Source organism: Aulostomus chinensis, chromosome 20, assembly GCF_037954235.1.
Source record: "Aulostomus chinensis isolate RoL2024-O1b breed Wild chromosome 20, RoL_Achi_v1.0, whole genome shotgun sequence".
Taxonomy (NCBI): Eukaryota; Metazoa; Chordata; class Actinopteri; order Syngnathiformes; family Aulostomidae; genus Aulostomus; species Aulostomus chinensis.
This window is the reverse complement of record NC_141339.1, coordinates 15928188-15955221: the sequence shown is the minus strand read 5'-3', so window position 1 is coordinate 15955221 and position 27034 is coordinate 15928188. Positions and strand designations below refer to the sequence as shown.

The 27034-nt window shown below is 42.5% G+C and overlaps 2 protein-coding genes across 3 annotated transcripts; both read left to right on the top strand.

Annotated features, from left to right (window-relative positions):
- Positions 1-282: 282 nt before the first annotated feature.
- LOC147242989 (phospholipase ABHD3-like) lies at positions 283-6073 on the top strand. Of its 2 annotated transcripts, none has more exons than XM_086190539.1 (9): positions 283-501; positions 1865-2025; positions 2127-2309; positions 2559-2604; positions 2752-2864; positions 2942-3115; positions 3196-3244; positions 3892-4057; positions 4195-6073. In XM_086190539.1, exons 1-9 carry the CDS (start codon positions 487-489, stop codon positions 4404-4406), a joined length of 1119 nt encoding a protein of 372 aa, XP_086046665.1. In that variant the 5' UTR covers positions 283-486; the 3' UTR covers positions 4407-6073. The 2 variants fall into 2 exon arrangements, with proteins under 2 accessions (XP_086046665.1, XP_086046664.1); XM_086190538.1 differs by having other exon boundaries at positions 283-683.
- A 4921-nt stretch (positions 6074-10994) lies between these two features.
- On the top strand, positions 10995-18291 carry prkg3 (protein kinase cGMP-dependent 3). The gene is made up of 21 exons (XM_086190534.1): positions 10995-11082; positions 11916-11978; positions 12059-12185; positions 12319-12485; positions 12628-12741; positions 13481-13586; positions 13720-13783; positions 13883-13960; positions 14052-14140; positions 14517-14582; positions 14722-14769; positions 14857-14898; positions 14988-15099; positions 15383-15519; positions 15597-15686; positions 16158-16299; positions 16413-16576; positions 16863-16979; positions 17201-17263; positions 17403-17478; positions 17663-18291. Exons 1-21 carry the CDS (start codon positions 10995-10997, stop codon positions 17747-17749), a joined length of 2040 nt encoding a protein of 679 aa, XP_086046660.1. The 3' UTR covers positions 17750-18291.
- The last annotated feature ends 8743 nt before the right edge of the window (positions 18292-27034 follow it).

Below are 27034 nucleotides of genomic sequence, written 5' to 3'. Positions count from 1 at the left end.
CGAGAGCACGCTCATCAGAGGACTGATGTGTTGCTGGATCTCGCGATAGTTTGTTTAATAAGAAATGGCCTTTGAACAAAAGTCATTTTTTCCTGATTTGGGCGTTTGAAATGACGATTTAGCATCATAATACATATAGCTGTTTAAAAGTGGTCAAATATTTACTTAGGCGACTTTAAGGTTGCGAAATGAGTCATAATCTTCGCTAAACAGCGCTACTCGAGTGAACTCGGGACCTGTTCTTACAAGGGCGGGGCCTGTTGAAAGTCGCGTGACGCATACAGGAAGCGACTCTTCATTGCCGTCTCTCGTTTGTAAATCATCTCTGTATTTGGACATTGGATCCTCTTCGAACATTGACAACGATAATCTTACGACCAGGAAGCAGCAGCTCACGGAGAATACCTCCGCAATGAGGTGGTGGGGCGGATACCTGATATTTAACCGGAGGCGCTGTCAGAACGGCCGGGACGTCAGAGGAGCGGCATGCTGCTGATGAAGGCAGGTTGTCTCGGCCTGTAACTGTCGGTTGTGTGTACCGTCGCGCTACATAGGTCATTGCCATGCTTTTATCACATTGGGAATTATGGAGCTCATACTGGGAATGTGTCTCCAGACCATACACGGTGCTCATCTGCTCCCTCACGGCCGCTCTGTGCTATCTGTGGGGCCGCAAGAGCCAGGTCAGTCACCTCGGTCAAGGTTACCCCACCACCATCCAGGCTCACAATTCCGTTACTTTTCTCCTCTTTTTCTTGTAGAGCTCAAGAATAAACACATTTTATGAAGGTCATAGTCATGTGTAACTGATATGGTTTGTAATATATAATCATCATAACTTTGTCTCACACCCAAAACGCCATTTATTCAACGTTATGTTTAAAGTGTGAATTGTGGGTTTCTAACAACGCAAAAGTAGATTGATTTCAGTTTATATGTACTTGTTAATGAAATAACCATAACTGCTGTATAACAACATAAATAATAAACGTTTGAAATCCAACTATGTGATATCTTATATGACTAGATATATCTGTTGATGTGTGGTAACTACTATTAGACCAGCAACTGTATAGCAATATTCTGTCATAACCACCTGATAGTGTGTGTGATAAACCAATAAATACATGTTTACATGCTGCTTCAAAAGTTGAATTGGGAGGCAGGTATCATGTGTATTGATTATTGATTTAAACTACTGATTATGTTTTCAAATCACGTCAATCGTTTTTTTTTTTTTGGGGCTGCGTGATTTGTCACAGTTTATCCAAACAGCAATACGACCCGCTGCTATTTTCAGATTCAATATCGCGTCCACGGCGCAATTTTTTAAAAGTGTGTGTCAAATGACCATTTAAATGATAAATTGTGGAGCTGCAGATTTAAGAAAATGATCTTTTTGATGCAGAGCCTCAAAAGAACTCCACATCATACATCACTATGAGGTTGTCAGTGAATGTCAGAATAATCTTTTAAAAGTAACATTCTGTTTCTCATTGCATATCATGTCACTATTACAGTAAAAGTCCAAATAATGAAAACACTGACGAAGATTGTGCAGCTCTAGTTAATACAATAAGAGGGTGAAAGAAAGGACAAAAACATAATGTAATATTAATAATGATAGTAATAAATTCGGGTGAGGTACGTTGATCAAGTCGCTGCAATCATGTGATCGTACGTGCTCTTCTTGTAGAAGGAGAGGGTACAGCAGATAGATTCTGCTGTTTGGCACCTCACATGCAAACATGCAAATATTGCTGTGAAACCTGCCGACCTGTCAGCTCCTTCACCTGGACGGTCTTGTTTCGTAACAGTCAGGAATTCTCAGTAAACCTTTGTAATTTGCCTCTTCTCCTCTCAGACACCAGCCCTGGTTTGTAGTGAGTCTTTCCGTGTGTTTCTCTGCAAGCACTGTCCTGTTGTGACCGAGACCTTCAGTCCAACGCCGTGGTGCTGGGGAGGGCGGCTCCAGACCATAGTCTGCGCTCTTATCAAGTCCAGACCCACTGTCATTTACCGCAAGTATGCAAAATAAACGCCCACCTTTGTCCTCCAGTCGTCTTATTGTCTGTCTGTCAATGACATTCCGAGATTCTCACATTTAATGTCTTGTTTCAATTCAGTGAATGCATCAGGACCATCGATGGTGGTCAGATATCTCTGGACTGGGTGGACAACCATGCCAGTGGATACTACCCAGAATCCTCCACTCGCCCTACAGTGCTGATCCTTCCAGGTCTGACAGGAAACAGCCAGCAGCCCTATGTGCTACATGCTATTAACCAGGCCACTCGTCACGGCTACAGGTCAGTACTTGTTCCATGCCCCCCCCCCCCCACCCCCACCCCAATATAAGGGGGACACACCCGAAGTGAGGTACTATTTTTGCTGGTGTTAGCCATGAGTTGCCATTAGCTTCATGCTAAATACTATATGTGGCTGGTTCTTTCTGCATTCTAGAGTCAAAAAGAAGTGATGCAAAATTTGGAGTATTCCACACGAGCATGTGGGTGAGGTTGACAATGGAGCTGTTTTAAAAACCTGTTCTCTTCCAGATGTGTGGTCTTCAACAACAGGGGCTTTGGAGGGGAAGAGTTGCTCGTAAGTCCGGTGGCGATGTATCATTAAAAAAAAAAAAGAGTCTTGGAATATAGAAAATTTGATAGAAGATCCGTGTGGTGATACTGTCCTGGGTGAAATGCTGTGGTAATATTGTGCGCTGAGTTTCTCTGTTCCTGTCCGTTTCAGACGCCGGTCACCTTCTGCGCATCAAACACCTCTGATCTTGAGCGGGTGGTGAACCACGTTAAAGGACTCTACCCTCACGCCCCTGTTCTGGGTGCCGGTGTGTCTCTGGGAGGGTGAGTTTGTGTTTCCTAGTAGCAGCTTCATTACTCGTCCTATTTGTAAAGTCGCCCTCTTCTCGCACCCTCTGCAGCATGTTGCTGCTCAACTACTTGGCCCGTAAGCGCTCAGAGTCGGGGATGGTGGCTGGTTTTACCATCTCTGTCCCGTGGGATGCGGTCAAGTCCTCAGCCTCCATGGAGGAGCCCATAAACCGGCTGCTCTTCAACTCACACCTCACCAGAGGCCTGCGTCGGGCTGTCCGCAGGTCAGACGAGGGGCGACGTCGTGAATTTCTCAAGTCTGTCTAAATAAATTCCTTAACCCCCCCCCACCCGTTTCTCACAGGCATCAGAAGATTCTGGAGAAAGTAGTGGATATTGAACATGTAATGAAGGTAGGACACACTGCTTTCACAGATTGACTTGCTCAAAGTGTGTAGAATTACACCCATCTGGCTCAATAATGTAAAAGCACTAAAGTACCAAGTAGGAAATGATCCGTCAATCATGATAGATATGTAAATACTCCAATTAGCGAGTACAGCGATATAATACAACAGTCCTGCAGTAAATTCTCTTTCATGGGGATTGGAATGTTCAGTTTTTATTCCATCTTTTTTGTGAGAAACATGTTAATTATTTGTAGTTTGTGGTGCTGTTGAAGTGCACAGGGAGCTGCTGCTAATCTATTATGACAACGCAATACATATAAATGTATAACTCCAACTAAAACCCAGTGTTCTTCACTGGGAATTATGGAGTCTGATTGAGGTTCCCATTGATGTTGAGCCACGATAAAAGGAAGTCCCTCTACATGAATGAATGACTGAATAAATTTGGACACTGTGACGTAAAGTCGGCGCAACAGATCCCTGCTACTCCATCGCTGGAGGACATTTACAAAACCTGATGTCTCCGATGGGCAGCAGACATCATTGTGAGCAGCTTTTTCACCCTGCTGACCTCTGGAAGGCTGTAAACAAGTGCAATAATATCCTGACTATGTGCAATGACAACAGCATTCCTCTCACCTCTCTTACAGGCGCGTACTATCCGGGAGTTTGATGAGCGCTTCACCTCTTTGCTGTTTGGTTATGAATCTTGCACGGACTACTACCATGATGCCAGCCCAGATAAAAAACTCCCAAATACAACAGTCCCCATCTTGTGTCTCAATGCGGCGGATGACCCGTTCTCTCCTCAGAACAGTTAGTAGCAACAGACGATAAAGATTGTGTCTCTATGTCACTTTTTACTCACTCAGAAGGCTTATGAGTTAAAGTTAGTAGGAGTGTCAATGCTATAACTCATATTTGATACTGTCCTACTGTTCCCACCGTCCCAGCCTTCCCTCTGACCATAGTCCAGGACCTGCCTAATGTCGCCCTGCTGTTGACGGCCCACGGCGGACACATCGCCTTCCTGCAGGGTTTGTTCCCACGTGGCGAGAGCTACATGGAACGACTCTTTAGCCAGTTCATCCAAGCCGCCTTTGAACACACCACAGACATCAGGAGAGCCTGCCGTATCGAGGAGGAGAAAGAGGAGCTGAGCTGACCTGCACGCCGAAGATGTCTCATTAGAGGAGCCGAAAAACAATTGATATAATCATTGCTTAGCCTGTCGCACCCACCAACCGTGTTGTACAATCATCTAACCTCAACTGTTGATCTACCTCGTTGTCTCGTCTCAGGTTCTGCCTGTGAAGCTGCTTGTCGAAGACATTCATGAACCCTGAATGTCGCCTGATCCAAGTGGTCCAGAGAGAAATGAGGCTCAGTAGAATGTTACATGCCTTGAATCATATCATAGATCGTATCTGCAGACAGCGCCGTCCAAACGTACCATCCTGTGTGCTGAAATCATTCCACGGAAGGACACACAGGAGTGGTTGCATTTGCTTTACTTTTTCACAACTTGTTTTTTTGCAAGAATTGTTTGAAGTGTTAAAATGCCTGGAAGGGTTACGGTGTGGAAGCTTTGCGTGCATACTTGACATAAAACGTTTGACTGCATACCTCCGCCCGAGCTCACCCGGCGAACAGTTCGAAGGTAAACCCGTAAACAACGTGAAAACTTCGCCTCCGATCACTTGGCTCATGATTTCAACTTTGATTCCTTTGGGTTGTGAAGTGACAGCGGAAGAAAAAAAAAAGAGAGAAAAATGACATTGTAAGCTTGATTGTGATGCATTTAATCGATCACAACATGATTTTGTGTGATTTTTCACATTGCAGAAAAAGCGTAGTGTTGGTTTAAGTTTAGAAGTACATCAAAATACCTTTTTATTTGAATGTTATGGTGCTGCAGAGTTGTTCTGCCTACACATCCTATTCTACAGACTTGAGAAAACCACTTTGCTTCTTTTTGGTTCATGAATGCTACACTACATTTGAAATATGTATAGTATATAAATATATATATATATATATATATATATATATATATATATATATATACAGTATATATATTATAACTCGCCGCGATATGTCATGAAAGCCTACTGAACCATTTTAGAGCGACATGAGAAAATAATATTCACGTTATAATTGTGTAAAAATGATATTTTTTTAAAACCGTGTGATGAATTTTGACATGCTGTGGGAGAAGTTAAACATCGGCGGTTTTGAATATTGGTGACTTTTTACCTCCCTTCCCCTGTTTTTGGTTTTTGTGTTCCGTTGATGCGCATTGTTGGACAGAGAACAATACTGTATATTAATGTCCATCGCAAATCTATTCATGATTACAACTGAAGCACTTTTGCGCTTCCTATGGGCTTTTCCTTAATTAAGTCTAAATTCTTGCTTGTGTTGTACGTCGCTTTGGACAAAAGCGCCTGCTACATGAAATTGTAGAATTGTATTTTAGAATTACAATATATTAATTATGTATAGTTTGCTGTAGGACCAAGTAACTCCGGTGGCAACGCATATCAAGTATGCAGAAGGTTGTATTTTGTGTGAATGTGTGTGTGATAAATATACACCATTTCATTGTGCCAGTACCAAGGTGCTTTGAATTTATGTGAATTCATGATGAATGATGTCGTATTTACCAGCAGCTGCAGTTGTTTGACTCTTAACTGTGGGAACAAGAACCCCATGACGGTGCTCCTTCTTGTTTTAGTGTGTGACTGCAGTATCAGTTCCCCCCCCCCCCCCCTCCCTTCGAACTGAGCATTAATATGGAAAATGTATTTTATTGTTGGCTATCCAATCTGATTAAATGACATGTTTATGATGCAGTTGATGATTTTTGTATCTTTGTAAGTAGAATATGGTGGGCGATAGCGGCTACAACACTTGACCGGGTTTTGTTTTGATTCATGTTCTGTAATGGAAAAATGTCATAACGCCTGCTAGCTCCCCTCCGAGGCCTTTTTGCCTTCTGAGCCGGAGGGTCATTAATATCGTTGATTAACCAGACAGGGTATCAATAATTAACTGGGAACAATAAAGGCCCACGCCCTCTGTCACAATGTTAACCTTTTAGCCTCATTTAGATACATTTAATGCCTCTGGAGCCTGGAAAAACTCTAGGGGCATTTACTTTCTGGAAAAAAAAGAAGACCCTAATGAAGTAGGATACTTTCCAGTGCTGGGAGACGTAATCTGATGCTGTCACCAGTCCTTCATGCTGCAGGTATAAAGGTTTGTAAGTAGACTGTATGGAAAAACTGGAGCTTTTAAAAAAAAAAAATGAGTTTACAAAAAGGATCATTTTTTTAGGAAGGTGGGTGAGAACATTTAAGGAAAAAAGTCTTGAACATGCATAGTTTAAAAAAAAAAAGAACATTTAATCGTAGTTCCCTGAATTATCTGTTGTGTTGTTCACGGCAGCAGGAAATAAAATACTGTCCTATCTTTTTTTTTTTTTTTTTTTGGAAGATAGTTTAAAAAAGGCCACAAGATGAAACTTGTTCCCCCAACAAAGTTATTTTGAGGCCACAACTTGTTCTAATATATAGAATAACAAAACTGAGGGAACAAGTTCTCTCTTAAGACCTTAAAATATCTAAATCAAGGGAACATGTAATATTTCAAGGCCTTAAAAGAAAAATAAATTGAGGGAAATCTATTCCTTTACTGAAGTCTTTTTCTTTTTTGAACAAGTCTTGTGGCCACAAATTAATTAAATTTCAGTTTAGTTTTATTGATTTCATTTGGAAAAGATCAGCATGGTGCAGTGGTCAGCACTGTGGCCTCACAGCAAGAAGGTTCTGGGTTCGAGTCCCAGCTCAGGCTCGGGATCTTTCTGTGTGGAGTCTGCATGTTCTCCCTGTTCCTGTGTGGGTTCTCTCTGGTACTCCAGCTTCCTCCCACAGTCCAAAGACATCAAGAGAGGACCAGGCTGATTGATACTCTAAATTGACTGTAGGTGTGACTGTGAGTGTGAATGGTTGTCTGTCTCTATGTGTTGGTCCTGTGATGGACTGGTGACCTGTCCAGGGTGAACCCCGCCTCTCGCCTGAAGGCTGCTGGGATAGGCTCCACCCACGGCCATCGACAGATAATAAATGTGGCGAATGGATGGCTGGAGGGACAGCATGCACTTGAACACTAATTATTTGCAAGAAATCAAAAGAGAGGCGTACCAAATAATAAGGTAGCTGTAGTCTTTGTAGGCGAACACTCTATAAGGCATGTCCTCCCCTCATGGCCTGAAAATAACTAACCTGAGGGAAGAAGTTATGTTTCTTGACCTCAAAAATATATTTTCTCTCTCAGTCTATCCACTTCAGGGCTTTTTATATATACACATAAAATCATTCTGTCAGCTGATTGTGATTTTTTTTCCTCTCCAACCTGAGTTTTCTCCCCTGTCTATCCTCCTCCTCCTCCTCCTCCTCTCTGGATTCCCTATGGGCGGAGCCTCAGGTTATGGTTAATGATTCAACACCAGAGCTGCTGAGATTGACAGATAGAGTCACTCAGAGATTGGCAGGGAAGTCATGGTAAAAGCTCAAGAGCATACATGACAATGTGAGCCGAGAGCATGTGCAGGGACAGGAGAAGTTATGCAAGGAGACTGCATGTGTTTATCTCCTCAGGTGTGTCCAGCGAGGTAAGGCAGCTCCTAGAAACTCAGCGCGTTGCTCTCTACAACTGAAAGTGGATATTCCAAGCAGTGAAAGGTGATCGCTTGGCCCCTGTGATCCATGTGGCCTATATAGGCTGATCCAGCGCTCATATTGTCTCCTGATCCACCTACGACCTGCAGGTGAGTGTGACACTGTCTTATCTGTCTGCAGATCAGGGCGAGACTTTATGTGACAGCTAGTGTTTGATTACGAGCAGATTCTCAAGTTTGAAGCCACCACACACTCCGTATAATAAGCTTTATCTTCATAGTGGTGCAGAGACCTTCAAAAAAAATTGCTCTGAAAGTTCACGTCTTACCATCAGACCGGACACGTGCTCCTCCTGGATTTGGCAGAATGTCTCCCGAGAATTCAGCTGTAGTCACACTTGGCTATGAATAAGTTATGAGGCTGTACGAGGCATTCCTGGTGGTTGGATTAGCATCACTTTCTCACAGCACAGCCAGAAAACAGCCACCGGCAGCTTCTTTATTTGCCCTCTTTATCATCAGACTATTAGATCCACCGCTGGATTCATCCATATGTTTGAAACCCAAAGATGCCGTCTATTAAACTCTAAAAAGCTACATAGGGAAATGGGTTTGCCATTTTGTCAGATATGGCTGTGAATGTGCATTCAATAAAACTGAAAATCTGCAATCATTAACCACTGCATCACACACACCCTCAACCATCACTGCTACATTTGGGTTTCAGTTCCACTCCCCTGGGTGGAAAAAGCAGGGAGTTAAACTAAGAGTTGCATTTGTGTCATCAAATGTTGACCACGAAAGGTTATCTTGTCCATCTGCCCACAGCTGTTTCTTTACAAGAACAAGTTCCTAGAAAGCTGTGTAATTGTGTTTGTGAACAGGTGTGTGTGTGTGTGTGTGTGTGTGTGTGTGTGTGTGTGTGTGTGTGTGCATTTGAGCAGTTAATAAAACACCCTAAGGCCAGTTTAACTTCCTCGTACAGAGCAACCTGTTGTGACATTTTTTGCTGTTGTTGTTGCAGCCATTGAGCCATTCAATATTAAATCTAAAGATCATCAAATTTTGATGAAAAATTCACCACAAGTTTGAACTGCGTCGCCACATTGTTACCTTGAAGTTTATGCTTTGGCTTTAATGACAGCGCCGCATTACCCCCCCCCCCCCCACACACACACACACACACACAAAAAAAAAGACAAAAAAAACCCCCAAACAGATCAGTATCAAAGTATAAAAAGTTAGTTTAACTATTGCAACATACAACATTTTCCCGTTAAAACAACAGCATTTCAATATTTTCATGACTAAAAATGATCACAACGTAACAAGACATTCTCACGTTATCACCACACGAGGTCATATGTGTCATAAACACATTTTTAATGTAACATACAAACATCTGTCCATCCAAGCCTGGAACCTTCTTGCTGTGAGGTGACAGTGCTAACCAGTGAACCACCGTTCCACCCAACATATAAACTTATCATATTCATTTTTTTTTTCACATTTTACACCATACAAAACATCACATATTGCAACAAGACATTTTCACATTATTACACATTATCACAACATACAATCGTAAACTTTTATGACAAGATATTTTCCCCATGATTGCAGGGTATTTTCATGTTAACAATAAAGCCATAACAACTTTTTCATGATTGGAACATACAAACTTATGTATCAGTTTCATTACATCATATTTTAATATTATAACAAAAATATTTTGATGTTTTTAACATCATACAAAGTAATCACCTCAGAACAAGATGTTCTCATTTATAACATACAATCGTAACAAGTTACAACATATTTTTCATTTTCATTTCAACAAACAAACTTACTTATCATGTCTAACAAGATATTTTCATCTTATTTCAACATACAGACTTAAGTCATGTTACTCTGACACCGAATGGTAACAGAGTACTGTGTTAAGCTGTGACAAAGTGATTGTTATAACAATATTTTCATTTTAACAATACATTTTCATGTTATAAAAATATGAGCATTATCAAAAGTTCTATAAAAAGACAAGGATTGTGTTATTACAACAAGAACATTTTTAAATGTGGAAATATTTAGTTTAAAATGACACTTCTGCACCGGCGTGGCAGCACTGGGCTACCGTCTCGTCTCCACCTGCATCAGATCCTGTCTGACCCTGAAGTTGTTGGTCGGCCGGCTTCTTTCTCATTGACAGGCTGTCTAACTTAAGAGCTGTCCAGGGTGAAGGAGAGGTGACTGGGGTCATTTGAAGAGCACATTGATCATTGGCAAACAGCCTCAACAACTGCCCTTTTCCTGGAGGGATGTGCGCCTGTGCGTGTGTGTGTGTGTGTGTGTGAGTGTGTGTGTGTGTATGTGTGTATTTAGAAGATTGGTGGGATAACCAGTGGCTTTGTGTTTGCATTGATTGTAAAGTGTAACCTGCTTATGAATGTCTTTCCACTGGCAGCGAAATGAAAACTGCCTCTTTATCAGTGCTTTGTCGACACATACTGTATTGCAGGTGTGTGTGTGTGTGTGTGTGTGTGTGTCTGAGCCTTTGTGTGTTAAATGAGCTTGCTTGCTTTTGAGCAATTCACCTGTTTGTTGCATGGTTAGCTTCATTTAAAAACTTTATGAAGCATCAATTGTCACACATTTTTACAACAGTCGAGGGAATAAAATCACCTACGTAAGCACTTACAGATCTGTGACATTATCAGACATGGGAAGAGTCTTTAGCACATGCTAGCAGGGTGTGACAGCATCCAGAAAGCGCCCTGCTGACCATTAGTCTGCATTATTCATCGGTTCTTGCTGTGTGCAGGCAGTGGAGCACATTTCAGTGCCCCATGAAAAAGGCTGTGACATTTAAGATACTATAGTCATAAAAATGACATCTAAAGATGTGTGTGTCCACTGTATAAATTCATATGTGCATTTGCGGGGTTTCTGTAAAGATGAATAACTCTGTCTTACTCGTACCTGCCTACTGTTGATCACCCATCTGTTTCAGTCACTCTTATTAATCTCCTTCCATTCACCTTTTGCTTTCTTGCAGTTTCCTCCTCGGCAGTCATGGAGAAGCAGCTGGAGGAGCTTAAGCAGCAGCTAGAAAAACAATGTCTGATCAACCAGGAGCTGCAGAGGCAAAATAAAGACTTGGGTGTGTAAATTGATTACGTACATACATACAACATGTTTCCGCATTGCAGAATAACACAACATAACAAATTCAGTAGAAGATGCAACATGAGTGTTGTATATATGCAACTTATGTGTTAGAAATGTGAAAAGTGACCTTTTCAACTGCAGTGGATGAATTAACCATGCAACACAAAGGAGTTATTTACATGATATTACAGCAGTACATTTCCCCCTTTAAGGTACTCACAAACAGGTGTCTTGAGACATATTTTCCCCTATTGCATCATTTCTTGGTGACCGCAGAATACAGAAGCATTCGAATTAGAGTGAGGCTAATAGTGAATGACAGCTAATAGCAGATAATAGCAAAAAAGGGAAAACAGCCTAAAATGTCTGTTTAAAAACTCTCAAGTGCCTGATCTGGTATAATGCACCACTACTTTATCCAGCAGTATGTTCAGTAATCCGCAGACATATTGATTTGAGCGAAAAACAAACTATGACGCTTCTGATTAGGCGCTCTGGTGAACAAGTGCTAAACACTAGTGTTATACTGTAGTGTACTTTAACAGCTGGAGAAAGATGTTGTGGATTATACCAGAAGATGCACTTGAGAAACTGTAAACTGATGTTTTGGGACAGTTACGCCGTCGTCAGCCATTAGCTTCAAGCTAAATGTACGCGGCTGGTTCTTTCTGCATTCTGGAGTCACAAAGAAGTGATGCAGGAGGGGGAAAAATCGTCTTTGTGAACTCATATTTTTGAGTGCTTCAAGGGAAAAAATATTGTTTTTTAAAATGTTCTTTGCGAGGTTTCTGTACTTAATATGTGTCTGTGGATTCATCGTTGCAGAACGACGTCTCCAAGAGAAAGAAACGCTTGTGAAAGAGCTGCAGAGTCAGTATCACGATCTCGGTAAGAGGCCATCATATGAGCAGATGATTTTTAATGTCGCTTTCAGCTGCAGCTTGTGCTCAACTATTTGTCTGTTTCAGAGTTTCCCTCCCAGAGTGGTAATGAGATTGAACCAGAGGTCAGGAAGAGCCGCGCGGCTGTCATAGCCTCTGAACCGATTCGCGAGACCCTGGAGATTTCACGCTCCAAGGTCAAGAAAACTGACAGGTTAGCAATCAGCACTGCTGATGAAATAATAATCCACTCAATATTATTCGGGCAGAAAAGATAAGGTTTCTGTAATGTAAGAGGTCAACTATAATGCGTCACGTAATTCACTTCTTTGTCCTTCCATCATCAGCGAGACAAATTTAATCGTCAAAGCCATCCAGAAGAATGACTTCCTGAGCCGCCTCGATGATGAACAGATAGCCATGATGGTGGATCTATTGGTGACATCAAAAATCAGCCCCGGGGGTGAAGTCATTAAAGAGGGCTCTGAAGGAGACAGCATGTACATCGTAGCAGGTGGGGGGGGGGGCCCACACGCCTGAATTGTACATTGATCTTTCCTGCTGAGCGGGATTTCCATACGGACTTGAAGCAACCAGACGTATATGATGAACGTCTCTCTTCCATTCTTGACTAACCAACTCTGTGGTCCTTTTAGCTGGCGAGCTCCGTGTCACCCAAGCAGGCCGGGACCTCCGGACCCTCACCAGAGGGGATATTTTTGGAGAGTTGGCCATCCTGTACAACTGTAAACGAACAGCAACAGTTAAAGGTCAGTCCTGTTATGACCCCTGATGATTTATGCAGATGAGGTGGGACTCATCCATGTGATGGGCGTCCTGTAACTGAGATTTGTGAGGTGCCACGGAGCCGTCGGCGGGCGCAGCAGCAGCGGCAGCGGCAGCGGCAGCGGCAGCGGCAGCGGCAGCGGCAGCGGCAGCAGCAGCAGCAGCTTTTTCAGTTTCTGGTGGTTTAAAGTAAAACTTGTCTCCCTCCTCAGACTTTCCTAACTGTGCACCCGCTGTTTTTCTCAATCCCAGAATAAATTCGTTAACAAAAGCTGACTGATGCCTGGTGGCAGCTAACAAGTGGCTACACGAGACAACATACATCATCCCGCCAAAAGCAAAGGAAGTGCCAAATTGCTTTATTTACAATGTCATGCGTCTGTGGCGTGGTTCGTTTTTGGTTTTTTTTGGCAAAATATTAACGACAGCTTTTGCGCTTCATTAAAGCGGTGTTCATTTGTGAAGATTGCTGAACAAAATATGTATATCTCATAAATATTTCTCGACCCAAGGGCTATTTTTTTGGAAAATCTAGCGTACGACTCCTCCTGGCTCTTGGTTGCCGGTGACGGCAGCGTACAACTGTCTTTTCAGACTTCTTGTTTCCTCTCTTCAAGAAGCATTTCGGTATAGGACAAGTCGAGGAAAAGGCATGAGAGTTATTCACTGCTTTACTAATTCATTGAATGCAGACTTTACAGGCTTTTTTTTCTCACATTGCAGCAAAGACAGAGGTGCGCCTCTGGTGCATGCAGCGACAGACTTACAGGACCATCATAACCAACAAATCCAAGAAAAGACGGGAGCAGCTCATGGGCTTCTTGAAGACGTGCGTTCATCGGTCACAGTTCTCTTCAGCTTATAGAGATTAATGTCTGTTTTTTTCATGTCAACCAACAGACAATTTCCTTTCGTTGAACATTTCCTCTTTCTTCTCCTGCTTTATTTTTATGTTGCGTCAGGTCTCGAACTCTGAAGGACCTCAACGATGTCCAGCTGTCCAAAATCATCGACTCCATGGAGGAGGTGTGAACTAATATGAATCACAGCAGCCTGAAATTAACAGTACTTTCAGTACTTAGTAACACAATACCTTTGTATCGGGTGAGGGATTTTTTTTTTCAGGTGAAGTATCAGGACAAAGATGTTATAGTCCGAGAAGGAGCTGAGGGGAACTCTTTCTATATCATTCTCAAAGGAGAGGTAATAATCTGTACACTTACTCGTATCACAATCTAATCCCAGACTGTGAGGACATCACTGTATTGTCTCTTTCTCTCACACACCACCGAAGGTCCTGGTGACTAAAAATGTGAACGGGCTTCAGAAGCAAATTCGTAGGATGGGAAAGGGGGAGCATTTCGGGGAACAGGCCCTTATACGGTAACCTTGGCAACTGCCTGAGGACATCTGTGAGAGCCGATTGCTCAACATCCACAGTCGCTGTCGACTCGCTTTTCTTCAGTTGTATATGAACTGGCAATTATCTTTAACATGCAGTCATGGTAGCAGAATCTATCCATTACACTTGTGGTCATTTTTGGGAACATGCATAAAAATAAGAAGTGTAATTATATCGAAACATTCTAGAGCTAGTTGCATGTGACTGGAAGTCCTTATGAACGGCAGTGAAATGTGCAGGCTGATGCAAAACAAACCTTCAAATACTTAGAATGGCATTCATTTTTAGAAGCTTTTTTTGAACAGCTACGATGCTGACTGACGTATAATGATCATAACAGTGTTTCCCGTCTCGCAGTGAGGTCTTGAGAACCGCCACGTGCACCGCTGACGGCCCTGTTACCTGCTTCTCTATCGATAAAGAGTGAGTGGGACCAGACACCGACTTTGTGTTTTTGTGTTTTCACAAAGGAGGTTTTCCTGTTCAGTCACATTTTGCAGTGAGAATGCCAGACTGGTTTATTTGAGGTTGATCATCAATTACGTCCTGTTTTTCCTCTCAGGGTCTTTGAGGAGACGATTCCCATAGAACATTTGGAGCTTTTTGATGAGTACGTACTGTAAAACACCAGAATTACACTGTAATGTCTTATGAAATTGAAAATAAAGTCTCCTTCTCATTTTGATTTTACTACCAGTTCCAAAATGCTCCAGGAAGCACAAGCTCCAGAAAAGTCCAGGTGAGCGGCTATGATAATAAGACAGGAGTTCCTCCTGGATCTGAGTTGTAATAGTTATCATTAGCTGATCGCTCTGCGTTCGTCTTTAGTCCCAGCTCTACTCTGAGGTTCAAAGATCTGGTCCCTGTACTGTACCAGGAGGGCCGCTTTCAAGGAGACCCCGTCACCCTGGGAGTCGGAGGGTTTGGTCGTGTAGAACTGGTGGGTAAAATGAACAGTGACAGCAACTTGCTCTCACAGTTTAGTTACCCTGAAGCCACTTGAGACACTGCCACACAATATAACTTGTTCATATAGACTAACTATATTCTGGGAACAGATGACATCTAGTGGCCTTAAAATATCTCCTTTAACGGGGAAAGTTTGTTGGAAATTGTGGGAACAAGTTCTATCAAGTCCATTCCAGGGAGCTGCCTTGTAGAATCTGTTTGAGTTTGATATTTGATGTTTTGCTTTAAAACCAGAATTTTTTTCCCATGTGTAGATGACCACAGTGAACCATGGGAAATATTACGCCATGAAGCGAGTGAGCAAGAAACACATTGTTGCCAAGAGACAGGAAGAGCACATGCTGTTTGAGAAGAAGATCCTCAAATCAGTCCAGTGCGACTTCATCGTCAGGTACCAAACCTTTGATTGAACTGGTCCTGGAACCCGGAGTGTGCACTGACAAGTTGAGAACTGTTTTCTGTTTCCAGGCTTCACGCAGCCTTCAAAGACACACGGTACATCTACATGGTCATGGACTTCTGTGGCGGCGGCGAGATCTGGACCAAACTCAAAGAAGTGTGAGGAAACTTGAGTGTATTTTTGAGAGTTCCCTCTTCCCTCGTGTAGATGTTTGCCTTGAGTGCGACCAAAGAACAAGTCATCGCTAATCGATGTTACCAATCAAATGGCATCATCAGAACATTTTGAGATCACTTCTTGATGTGCTGAGGTTCCACCTACTGTAGCTGCAACAACAAAAAAACAACAAAGAAGCTTTTCACAGTAGCCTCTTTCCCTGTCATTAAAGGGTTAATTAAAATCATCACGGTCCATTAAGGTGGGACAGACCATGGTACTCTTCATGCTAGTTCTTTGTCATGGCTGTGACATGAAATAGACCGCAATAACAGTTCATTTTAAGACTTCATCAGTGTTTACTTGTTGTGAAAGCTATCCCTTGAAAGCTACGGGAACATTTGGAGTGCAGGTAAACAGTCGCAGAGAAAGAATCAGTTTGTAGAGCTGCAGTTTGGCTGTGTGATCTTCAGGGGGCGCTTCAGTGAGCCTGTAGCTGTGTTCTGCACCGCTTGTGTGGTGGAGGCCTATGCTTACCTCCACAAGAAAAACATCATGTACAGGGACCTGAAACCTGAGAACCTGATGTTGGATGTGAGGGGATACGTTAAACTGGTGAGTCAAGAGTGTGTGCCTTTGTTTGTTTGGTTTTTTTAAAATTTTCTATACTGATTTGAAGCAAGATCTATAGTAGTGTCATCCCTCTGTTCCTGGGTGCTGCTGTACAGGTGGACTTTGGCTTTGCCAAAGAGTTGGTGCGTGGAGAGAAGACGTACTCATTTGTTGGTACTCCTGAGTACATGGCTCCAGAGATCATCAAGAACCAGGGACACGACTTCGCAGTTGACTTCTGGTCCCTTGGCATCCTGATCTTTGAATTACTAGTGGGAAGGTAAAGTCAGCTTTACTGCATGAACAAAAATAAAAACAAACAAAAACTCCTTATAATGAATGTGATTTTACCCATGATCATTAACGTATGATCTAATCTTTCATTTTAATTATAAAGCAAATTATGTATTTCATTTTGGGAACAGGCAGTCGTGAGCCAGTAGAGGGCAGCAGGGAAATATGAATGACGTCTGCATCTGTTATTGTGGCATATTTAGATTCACAGGTTCAGCTTATCCATCTCGCTCTCTCTCTCTCTCTCTCTCTCTCTCTCTCTCCATTGCCAGCCCTCCTTTTTCAAGTTCAGAGCCTCAGAAGATTTACTCCAAGATTTTGGATGGGGTGCTCAAGTATCCTCCTTACTTGAGCGAGGCAGCCAAATCCATTATTAGTAAACTGTGCAGGTGAGGTGTTGTATTGGGATTACAATTTTATTACCTGAATAATTCAGTGTGTTCAAAACTGACTGAACGCGGTGGCTGAATAGCACGCTCATCATGGAACATTCATGTGAGAATGACAAAGACGTTTAGTTATTTAACCCCGTTTCTCTCAATGAAAACATGAATTACAGAGCAATTATCTGTAATCTGTACACTCTGGTGTGTCCGCCGTCTTTTCGCAGACCTCGGCCAGGTCAGAGGCTAGGAAACACCAAGAATGGCATCAAAGACGTTCGACATCATAGGTAACCATGGAGATATATGTCCAAAAGATCAGACGGTGTCAGGGTGAGAGGGCAGTGAGTAATGTCAGTTATTTCTCTCTCTCTGTTTGTAATCTGGCTCTCTCTTCTTCTTCTTCTTCTTCTTTTTTGTTGGCTTCAGGTGGTTCAGCAGTATGAACTGGCACAAGCTGCGTATGGGACAGCTGGACGCCCCCACGGTCCGGCTCATACGCAAGGTAAGATGAACCGCCGTAAGACGGTTTCGACTTGAGGAGAGGACGTTCTGTCGTCATATTAAAGCTTTATTGAGTTCAAAAGATGTGTTGACCTACTGGACAGTGACATTCACGGTCAGCGTACCAATAAGAGGCCTTTCATCTTCATCCATTTCTCTTTAATCACGTTACTTTCCTCCTTAAGGGCCCCTGCTACATCAACTTTGACCGTTTCCCCCTTGACCACTCGAAGGCAGACGAGGAGTTCTCCGGTTGGGATCGTGACTTCTAATCTCTTGAGTTTTAAGGCTCAAAGGCCTCAAAAGTACAAATATGGATCAGAATCACAATAAAATTGTAGCCGGTTACCCGGAGAAAAACCAGGTTACATAATGGTGATGAGTTCATGCCAATGGATCAACGAAATAATGTTAAGCGCAGAAAAGGCGGTGCGATCACTCTGCTGGATTGTTGCATCTAGACGTTAAATTGATAAAAACCCAAGTATTAGTCACTTCTGGTCCAGTTCTGGCTGGAGCTCACATGTTTCGGCTGAGATTTGTCTATGAACCGGGACTGTTCTAGAAATTGAAGTAATAGAAGAATAATTTGGTAGTGTAGATGTTTCCGGGCCAACGCGGGACCAGATCAGTTGTTTCATTACAATTTTACAGTCGATCTAGTGACTTTGCGTGGTCCACCGTGTGGAGGTGCTAAAACTAGATGTGTTTATGAGTTTACTGCAGGTTTGATTTAAAAAAAAAACAAAAACAACCCTGAATAAAACACAATCCTAATGTTTTTTTTATTTTTTTTATGATCGAGGCTTCAGCCATACACCATCTGTACAAATGGCTGAGCCGAAGATGAAAATGAATGCTTGTCCAAATTCATTTGCTTTTTTGTTCTTCTGATCCGTGTTCGTTTTAAAAGCAAACCTGCTTCCCCTTCTTTTTTCTGCTATAAACTATTATTTTCATGCTCCTTGAGCGGTCTGATGAATTGCAATACACCTTGATTTGAGTTAATAAAAAATATTCACACATGCTTGTGTTTGTTTCCCGCACCTCCTCCGAGTAAATTTGCTGAACTATAAAATGCATCAATACGGAAAGATGGAGAGGGCTGAGTGTGTGTGAGGGGTAAGTGGACTGCAGCCTGACCTTTGGCTCCGCAGGTACAGATGGCAGCGTGTTTTACAGCAGAGGGGAGGTCCTCGTGTTCTTCCTGTAAATGTTTGCAACCATACCTTCCAGTGAGGAAGAACTAGAGCAGCAGATGTTTCCCTCCTGTAGGAAACAGAAAAAAAAAAATCCTCCTAAATATAATATAGAATCTCACAGCGGCCCGGAGGATGTACAGCGAGACGTCCTCACAGCAGTCGACCTGATTTCCCGCATGTAAGGTCAAGATGTGTTTTCTCGCCCTGCCAGCGGTACATGCGGCATCAGAGGAAGCAAACAGGGTTAAAGGACGAGACGAATCAATTCCAGACTATCCTTATTAATCCAATGTGTTTCTGTCCCTCAGTTTGTTACACACAGCGTGTGTACGTCTTCAACATAGGGAATATGTAGTTTCCTTGGTAATGCTTTATAATCAGGGAATAATAATGGTAAGTGAATGCTTAGCTATGTGTTAGAGTGCTATGTGAAGCATTACTTCAGCATAATTAACTATTATTAATGCTCTTACTTATTGGATAGTGAGAAACACTGAACTCAACTTCAACCGCCCCAGAAGTTTGACCATCCATCTTTGTTGTAAAGTTAACATGAGCACCATTGATATATTATTACACTTTAGTTAACTGTTAACTGGCATTTAATTAGGCATTACTAATGGAAAACGAAGCATTAACTAACTTGACAAACACCCTTGTTGTAAATGTGTACATTTTCCTTTTAGAACATTTTATTACATTTATTAAAACATTCTGTCTTTGTCAGACAAGACGAGCTTGTGCGTTCCTTGGAGGATCGTTTTATTTATTAACATTTGTTGCTTTTCAGAGTATTTTCTAGATCAGGAAAATATATGTTGGACAAAATAAAAAAAAATCCATATTTGCTTTATAATTAAAGATAAAATGATGTCATTAAAAAGTATTAAAAAAGTTGGAAAAATGATGCCCATCACAAAAAGTTGTCCTGCCTTCCCTGGATTGAAGACATTATCCACTGACTTGGTGCGTTGTGTGTAGCACATGTTACATCATGGAGTATCTTAGCGTGATACTATATACGCAGCCAGAAAGGTATACAGTGTAAATGCTTCTCATCAATCCACCATCCTTGTTGCTGGCCTGCACAGAGCACCACCTCCATCCAGACCTTGTTGGTGTCTGATCCATGCTTGTTCCTGTGAATTTCCCTCCATCATCAAGTTTTTCTGTCTGTCTGGATATTTCTGCTGAGCCCAGAGAGGAGGATTAACTCTTGCAACCACCAGGGACACTAAATAATTTATGCCACTACAGGAATTTAAATTTTCTGTCTTGCTTTCTACAGTCAGTAGATAAATAAACTCCAAGTTGAGGCTGTAGCAAATTAATAATTGAGTCTTCCTGCAACTAGTGTCTGTTTATAAAGCACTTGATTGAGGGTCAGTTTAAAAAAATGTGACTAATAAGAATGAGAGGGGTGATGAAAAGGAGATTCTGCTGGCTGATGTGTGTCTTCCAACCCTCCAAAGAAGAGATGCCGAAAGCCCCCCTGTGGCCTGTCACTAAGCCCCCGGGGTGTTGGTACAATACTCAGCGGTAGTCCAGGAGAGTGCTATCTGCCATGCCACATTTCTGGATGGCTGGCGGCCGCTGGTGCTCAGACAGGAGGTGGTAGCACACATGTCTTATAAGGCTTGCTGCTGACGGCTCCATTATTTTCCACGTAAACACAACAACTGCCTGGTCACTGGACGAAAGATGGGAAGTGGCACGAGGAGGTTTTTATGAATGCACATGGAGTTAATCTTCATCTGGACATTGTGGCTCACGTTGTAACCAAGACAACCACATAAACATGAAGGGATGCGTAATTAAATAATTAGAAACCAGTACAAATGAACTCAGGTATTCTCGCTCCAGCTGTGGTTGCCATGGTCACACAGCGAGCCACAGCAGTAATTAACATCAAACACATGAAGTGAAAATATCATATTTGTACAGGGGTGACCCACTTTTCTGAGGGTCTGTGGTTGAGCCTGTTAAATACACAAAATTCTTTTTTTTGTGTCAAATATCTTTTTCTCAAGAAGATTAATTCCATTTACGGATTAAGAGCTCATTTCCACAAATTTGATCGCAGCGTGTGAGTATCTGCCAGGTGTGGACCAGGAACTAAAAGACAGGAAACAGGGAGGACTTGACGTGACTCACACATAACGTAGAAAAAAACGAATAAAACATAGACCCAACAAACTACTTATGACTTTGAACTACAGTGAGATTTCTTCCTGATGCACGAGCTGCCTTCTTGCATTCACTTTCAAATGTGATGAGAGTTATTTCTATTTTCTCATGAGGGTGAGTCAGTAACTGGAAATATGCCGGCAGAAGTGGAGACAGAGAGAAATTACAGGTCTATTCTTGGAGAGAATCTCCAGGTTCGCTCGGGCCTCAGAAACATCTGTTCCAAGAGACTGAAGTTGAAATGAAATTAAGTTGTCCATGTCCACGTCGGCAGATCCAAAATTAAAACCCACAAATCTGCCTTAAAGGTGTGTAGGTTGGTTTATGAAATCTTTTTAATCCTGCAGCCTGCTGATGGAAACCTGGCACAACATGAGCACATCAAAACATTAAAGTTGTGACTGTTAAAACCTTAAACTGAAACCACGGTTGAAGAACAGGAAATAGTATTATTCCAACATCGCTATTCATCAAGGACGCCTCCTCTAGCCATGTGCATTACAGCTCCACAGGGAGTACGGAAGCAGACAGGTCCCATCGTGAGAGGATATCCTTCTTCTAAGACCCTGAGTACGACAAGAACATGCAGTTATAATCAGAGAAAGGTCAAAGTTCATATCACCCCCCCCCCCCCCCAAAGGATTTGAGAGCTTCTGTCAGGTTACCTTGTTAGACAATAAGTGTTACTTGAGGTTAAAAAGGTCCGTCAATAGATCAGTTACTTTTGGATGCATGACTGCAGCAGCTGTTACAGTTGGTATGTATTTCAAGCGTCTTTAAAGCCAAAATCTCGGTGTTTCAGTCTTTAATCTGTGATTTTTCAAAGATGAAGACAACAACTTGCAAACCCGAGCTGTTGGCTGTGGACTGACAGGTCATGGCTGCTGATGAGTGCTGAAACATGTTAGCCGTCTCTGTCAGCTGTTCGATATGTAGCGCTTTGATAACATCTCATGCAGTGCCGAGACATTCAAGGCAACAGCAACGCTCAGTATGATTTTGCAACTCAGCTTCGTGAAAATTCCTCAATAAAAAAAAGTAAATACTTCAATGTGCAGAAGAGGTAAAAACGTGTTTTTCATCCCACAAATATAGCGAATTTACCGCTTTGGACAAAGGCGTGTGAGGACTCCCAGTATCAGCAGTGGTTGTGTTATAATAGATTCAATAGAAGAATCAATTCCAGAGCCAATGTGTTCTGTTCACAGTAGAAAGGTTAACTGCTTTAGGTGCAGAAGGACAGAATCTAAGGAACAAAAATGAAAAGAGAGGAAAATGACATTATGATGCCAATTAAAAGATGAAATACTTTACAACTGGGTGGTCAGAGAAGGGTACGTCTCACACACACGTACGTGCAAGTGCGCATACACGCGCACACATAAACACACTCAGTTCCAGCTGTCTCTGGATTTGTGAGGCAGGCGCTGCTCTCGTCGTGTTCCTCTCCAGCCGAGGCACGGGTTGGTGGCTGACTCACTGTTTTTCTGTCACTGCAGACAGAATCACTAATGAGCTGACCGACCTCCAGCCAGGTGGGCTCGCTGCTTACCTGTCTGTGAGTTACAAAATAATCTCCTGTCGCTTCTGTCTCCAGCAGCACGTTGAGAGCTTTGAGTGCCTGCAGTTTACAGTCAGTCGTCTATTTGATGAAAACTTGCAACACTTTTGAGATAACAAGCGTCACTCTTGAGCTGATAAAATGCTCCGATTTGTTCTTGTCTTTGTTAAGCGACATATGAGGAGGTTGCGCTTATGGTTCTGTCTTTGTGTTGGCAGGCCAGAGGAGTTGAGGTGATGCAGCCTGTCAGCCTCTATCTTTAGACTCATCAAATAACCTGTCAGCTCACATTAGGATAAATAACTGTCACCAGACCCTGATCAGAAAGATTTGGTTCTTTTAATGCACGTTGGAGACGTGCTCAGGATGCTCTGTACTGACTTGTTCCTCCATAAACAATACCAGGAACAAAAAGATCGGGACAAAATTGAAAGTGTCAACGCAGCCGCATATTAGTGGCAGCTTTCTGTGCTTGTGAGCCATGAAGAACATTCTGTAACTTTGTTGTGACTCAGATCAGTTTGCCAGACAGTCAAGCACCATCATTACGTTCATGTGAGTGTAACACTGTTGGGTTCTTTACCACTGAGCTGCACGGAACAGACAAACGCAATACAATTCTTCACCAAGACAGGAACCTGACCACAATGTATCATGATGTATATTCAGAATGTATCTCTGTTTTGTCAGTTCGAAGTAATCTTTGGAAGAGTAGGATGTTGATCATGTGATTTTAGATGGGCTCTTGAAGAGTTCTGCTACATCCATCTGATATCCATTGTTTTCAGGCGGGCAGTTTTTTTTAAACAAACAAACAAACAAAACAACAAAATAAATAAACAGCAATGAGTAAAGATAAACAAACTGCAACAAGTGAGAAATTAAAGACAAGATCAAAGACCCAAACTACAATAACAGCCAAAACACACAAAAACAAACAAAAACAGCAATCAAAAGAAATACCTTCCAAAAGGAAACAAAGAAAAACGCAAATTCCCGTGTAAAAGAAAAAAAACAAAACAACAACACAAGTACACAAACAAATAAAGCCAACTAACAAAAAAAAAAGAAAAAAAAAAAGCAAATGCTGTTGTTTGGGGTCAATCTAACATCGCCTGTCTGTCAAACGAGGGCACCGAATGTTTGTGCCTCAGAAAATTGAAAGAGACTTTGATCAAAACTACAATACCCATCTTCAACGTTTGGGAGCCATTTTCACGTCCTCAGAATGAACCAATGAAAGAGTCCACAGTGTAGGTCAGTCAAGGCATGAACACATTTTTATTAATCTTTTCATCTGAATCCTTAACGGTTTATGGTAGCAACTCCAGTGGTATTTGTTCATAAAAATGTTCGATCATAAAAAAAATATCATGAGTTGAGGTGGCATGCACGTATGAATCTATTAACATACTGGAAAAAAAAACAAAACATTGACATAATTCACTGATAGCCTGCTATTCTAGACACAACCGCAAACACTGAAAGCAACACTTGCGACACCTGTTGAAGTCCCGTTGGTCCAGGAATGTCCACTTGTGTACGTAAACTCTGTCGCTTGGATGCATGTGTTGTGACAGAACAAACAAAGAAATTCCACTTGCCTTGACGTAACAGGGGAAAAAAAAATCATTGCGGACGAACGTAAAAGAAATGGCTAAATTCAAACCGCAGTTGTTGGTACGGCGCACCCGTTGAGCCAAGGGGGCCGTTTGCCACACGTACAACAAAATGTGAAATCAGGAACACGCTTACATTCTTAATGAGGCTCTCCGTCGCTGCAGTCGTGAATGGATGGATACATTCAACATGCTGGAGCTGGGATTTCTTTGCGGAGCACATTTAATTAAGAAAAAAAAAAGAAAAAAAAAAAGCGCAACCCTGGGAAAATGAAGAGGATACCATTTAAAAAATGCCTGAGTGGGTGGAAATGAAATGAGCTCTCTCAAAGTCCTGCATGTGCACGTACGCACGCACGCACGCAAACACACACACACACACACACACACACACACACACACACACACACACTCCTAGATTCGCACACAATCATCCATCCTCACAAGAGGCCTTGCAGGGCCTGACATATTATGTAACTCTCATCGACAGCACTGCTTTACTGTCTTCGCCACTGACAGCTCGCCTCTCAGCATCTGTCAATCACACAGTCGTTTGCGAAAAAGCAAAAGAATGACATTTGGGGGTTTCTCTTTGAGCCGTTGCACAAAAGCTGGGATTGCTTACCTCAAGGCAACTCAGCATTAATGTAGTACAAGTCTTTCTTTCAATGTATTGCAGGTCAGTATGAAAAACACATGTATTTTTAGACATCCTTCAGTCCTTTTCCGCATCTTATTTTCTTCACAGTTGCTCATCTTTGACGTGATCTCACATGACAGGTGACCTCACAGTACAGTCGGTCAACCTCTGCACAACTCACGGTTCACGCTTAAGGAAATGAACAGATGCTGGAACACCAGGACATTTAGAAATACAGCAAAAAACACCCCCCCCCCCCCAAAAAAAAACCCCCAAATACAGTTCTGGATAGCAAATGTGTAAAGTGTCTCCTTTAATTTCATGTTAATGGTTTATTCAATTTGGTTGCTCCAATATATTTTCTTTGAAGCGAAATCGAACCCACATTGATTTTTTGCCGTTCAAGTCATCACAAATAGGTGTCTTGAGCTCACAAAGATGTTTTTGCTCTCCTGCATCACCTCTTTGTGTCTCCAGAATCCAACAACAGCCAGCCACATTTAATCAACTTGACACTATTAGAGCGCAATAGCTACCATCAGCGGCAGCCCCCCCCACCCCCACCCCCAACAGAAAACTGCTCAAAACTGTCTGTTTTTGAAACTCTCATTTAATCCGGTATAATCTGCTTCATCCAGCTGTACTTGAAGTAATCTACAGGTGGAAAAGAAGGAGAGTTTGTTGCTGTTACTGTTGGTAACCGCCAGCGGCGGTAGCTTCATGCTAAATCTACGTATGCTGTCTCTTTTTGTATACTGAGCCACAGAGGAGTGATGGAGGTTGCTAAAAAGTCTCAGTGAGATCATGACACCTATTTGTGTGTATTTGAGAGGCGATAAATACTTTTGGGGTGAATTATTGATTGACGAAAACCTATTCTGTCCAATTTACCATCGCGTCCTGTTGTAGAACATTACCACATTTTTTTTGGGGGGGGGGGCTTGTTGATATACTAAAAACCATGTTCTCTTTTGCCAAGGACACAGTACAACACATCAGCAGGAGAAAAAGTCCTTTCAAGATCAACCTGAAGAATCTCTAATAACTGTCAAGAGCAGTGAAGACCACCGTGGGAGTCCATGTATCTGCACCCGTTGGTGCAGTTGGCACAGAGGAGGCTTTGCCGTCTTAATGATAATGTACGAGTTGCTTCAGCCTCTCTGACACTGAAGGTCACGTTTCAAAGCCCCATGTGCTGGAGTTGGATTGATTGATTTGTGCTGTCTTCCTCTTACACACACACACACACACACACACACACACACACACACACACACACACACACATGCACAGCGCCTGCCGCATCATATAAGGCAATATCTTTGGAGCTGACAACCGATTCACCACCCCTATTTATATCTGCCAAGCAACAGCATCTGCATAATCCCTGTACAGTATGCTGCATGTTATTGGATATTGACCAAATGCAGGAGATATGCACAACTGACCAGCTGTCTCAGTGGACTGTATGTTACCAGGGGCACGGCTCAAATGCAAGCTGGGCTTTTCCATAAACAGAAAAAAAACAACAACAAAACATCGGTCAGCCTTTTGCCCAGTATTTCTCCCCAATCGTACACTCCATTTGATCTTAACTCATTGCCCTGGCCATTGCTTCATCTTCTCTGCGACGATGTGGAGCACAACCACAGGCTTCCTCTATCACACGTGGAATTGTCGATCGCCCCTTTGCGCCCAATGGCGAGGAGGAGCTTCACCACGAGGATACAGCATGTAGGAACACGTACCCCGATTGGCCCGGGGAAGTGCGATCAGGACCTCATCCAACCTCCATCCCGCAGACATGGCTGGATGTGTAGGTACACATACCCTAACAAGCTTGTAAGCCTGGACCAACAGTCTGCTGCGCTACCTGGGCGCCCTCTATCTACATTTATAACGTTTCATACTATGGCTGCCTGCAAACAGGCATGCGATGTACTTCTGGATTGCGTTACCGAGTTCAGCAACCCAAATGGAACATACAGTTTGTCCCTGATGAAGGGAAACGCCTCACAACCTCTGGGCTTGATAAAGAGCAGGACTGATGAGGCCGGACAGCTCCGAGTACCAGTAGACCCTAGAGAAGGCCGTTTTTCCCCCGCCTGCCACAACCTTACTGGCCATAAGGTGTTTTGAGAGCTATCTGTCGGCTTGGTATAATCTAGTGGTTCCCATATCAATAGGTTGTACCTTGTTTCTTCCCCCTCAGGAAACACATAACCTTCAGATATGCGCATATACAATGAAACATGCTACAGAGCTAATGAAGTCTCCTAGGAGTTGGAAATACCTGCTAACCTAGCTGACCTTATCGGGTTTTTTTTTTTTTTTTTAAAGAAGTCTTA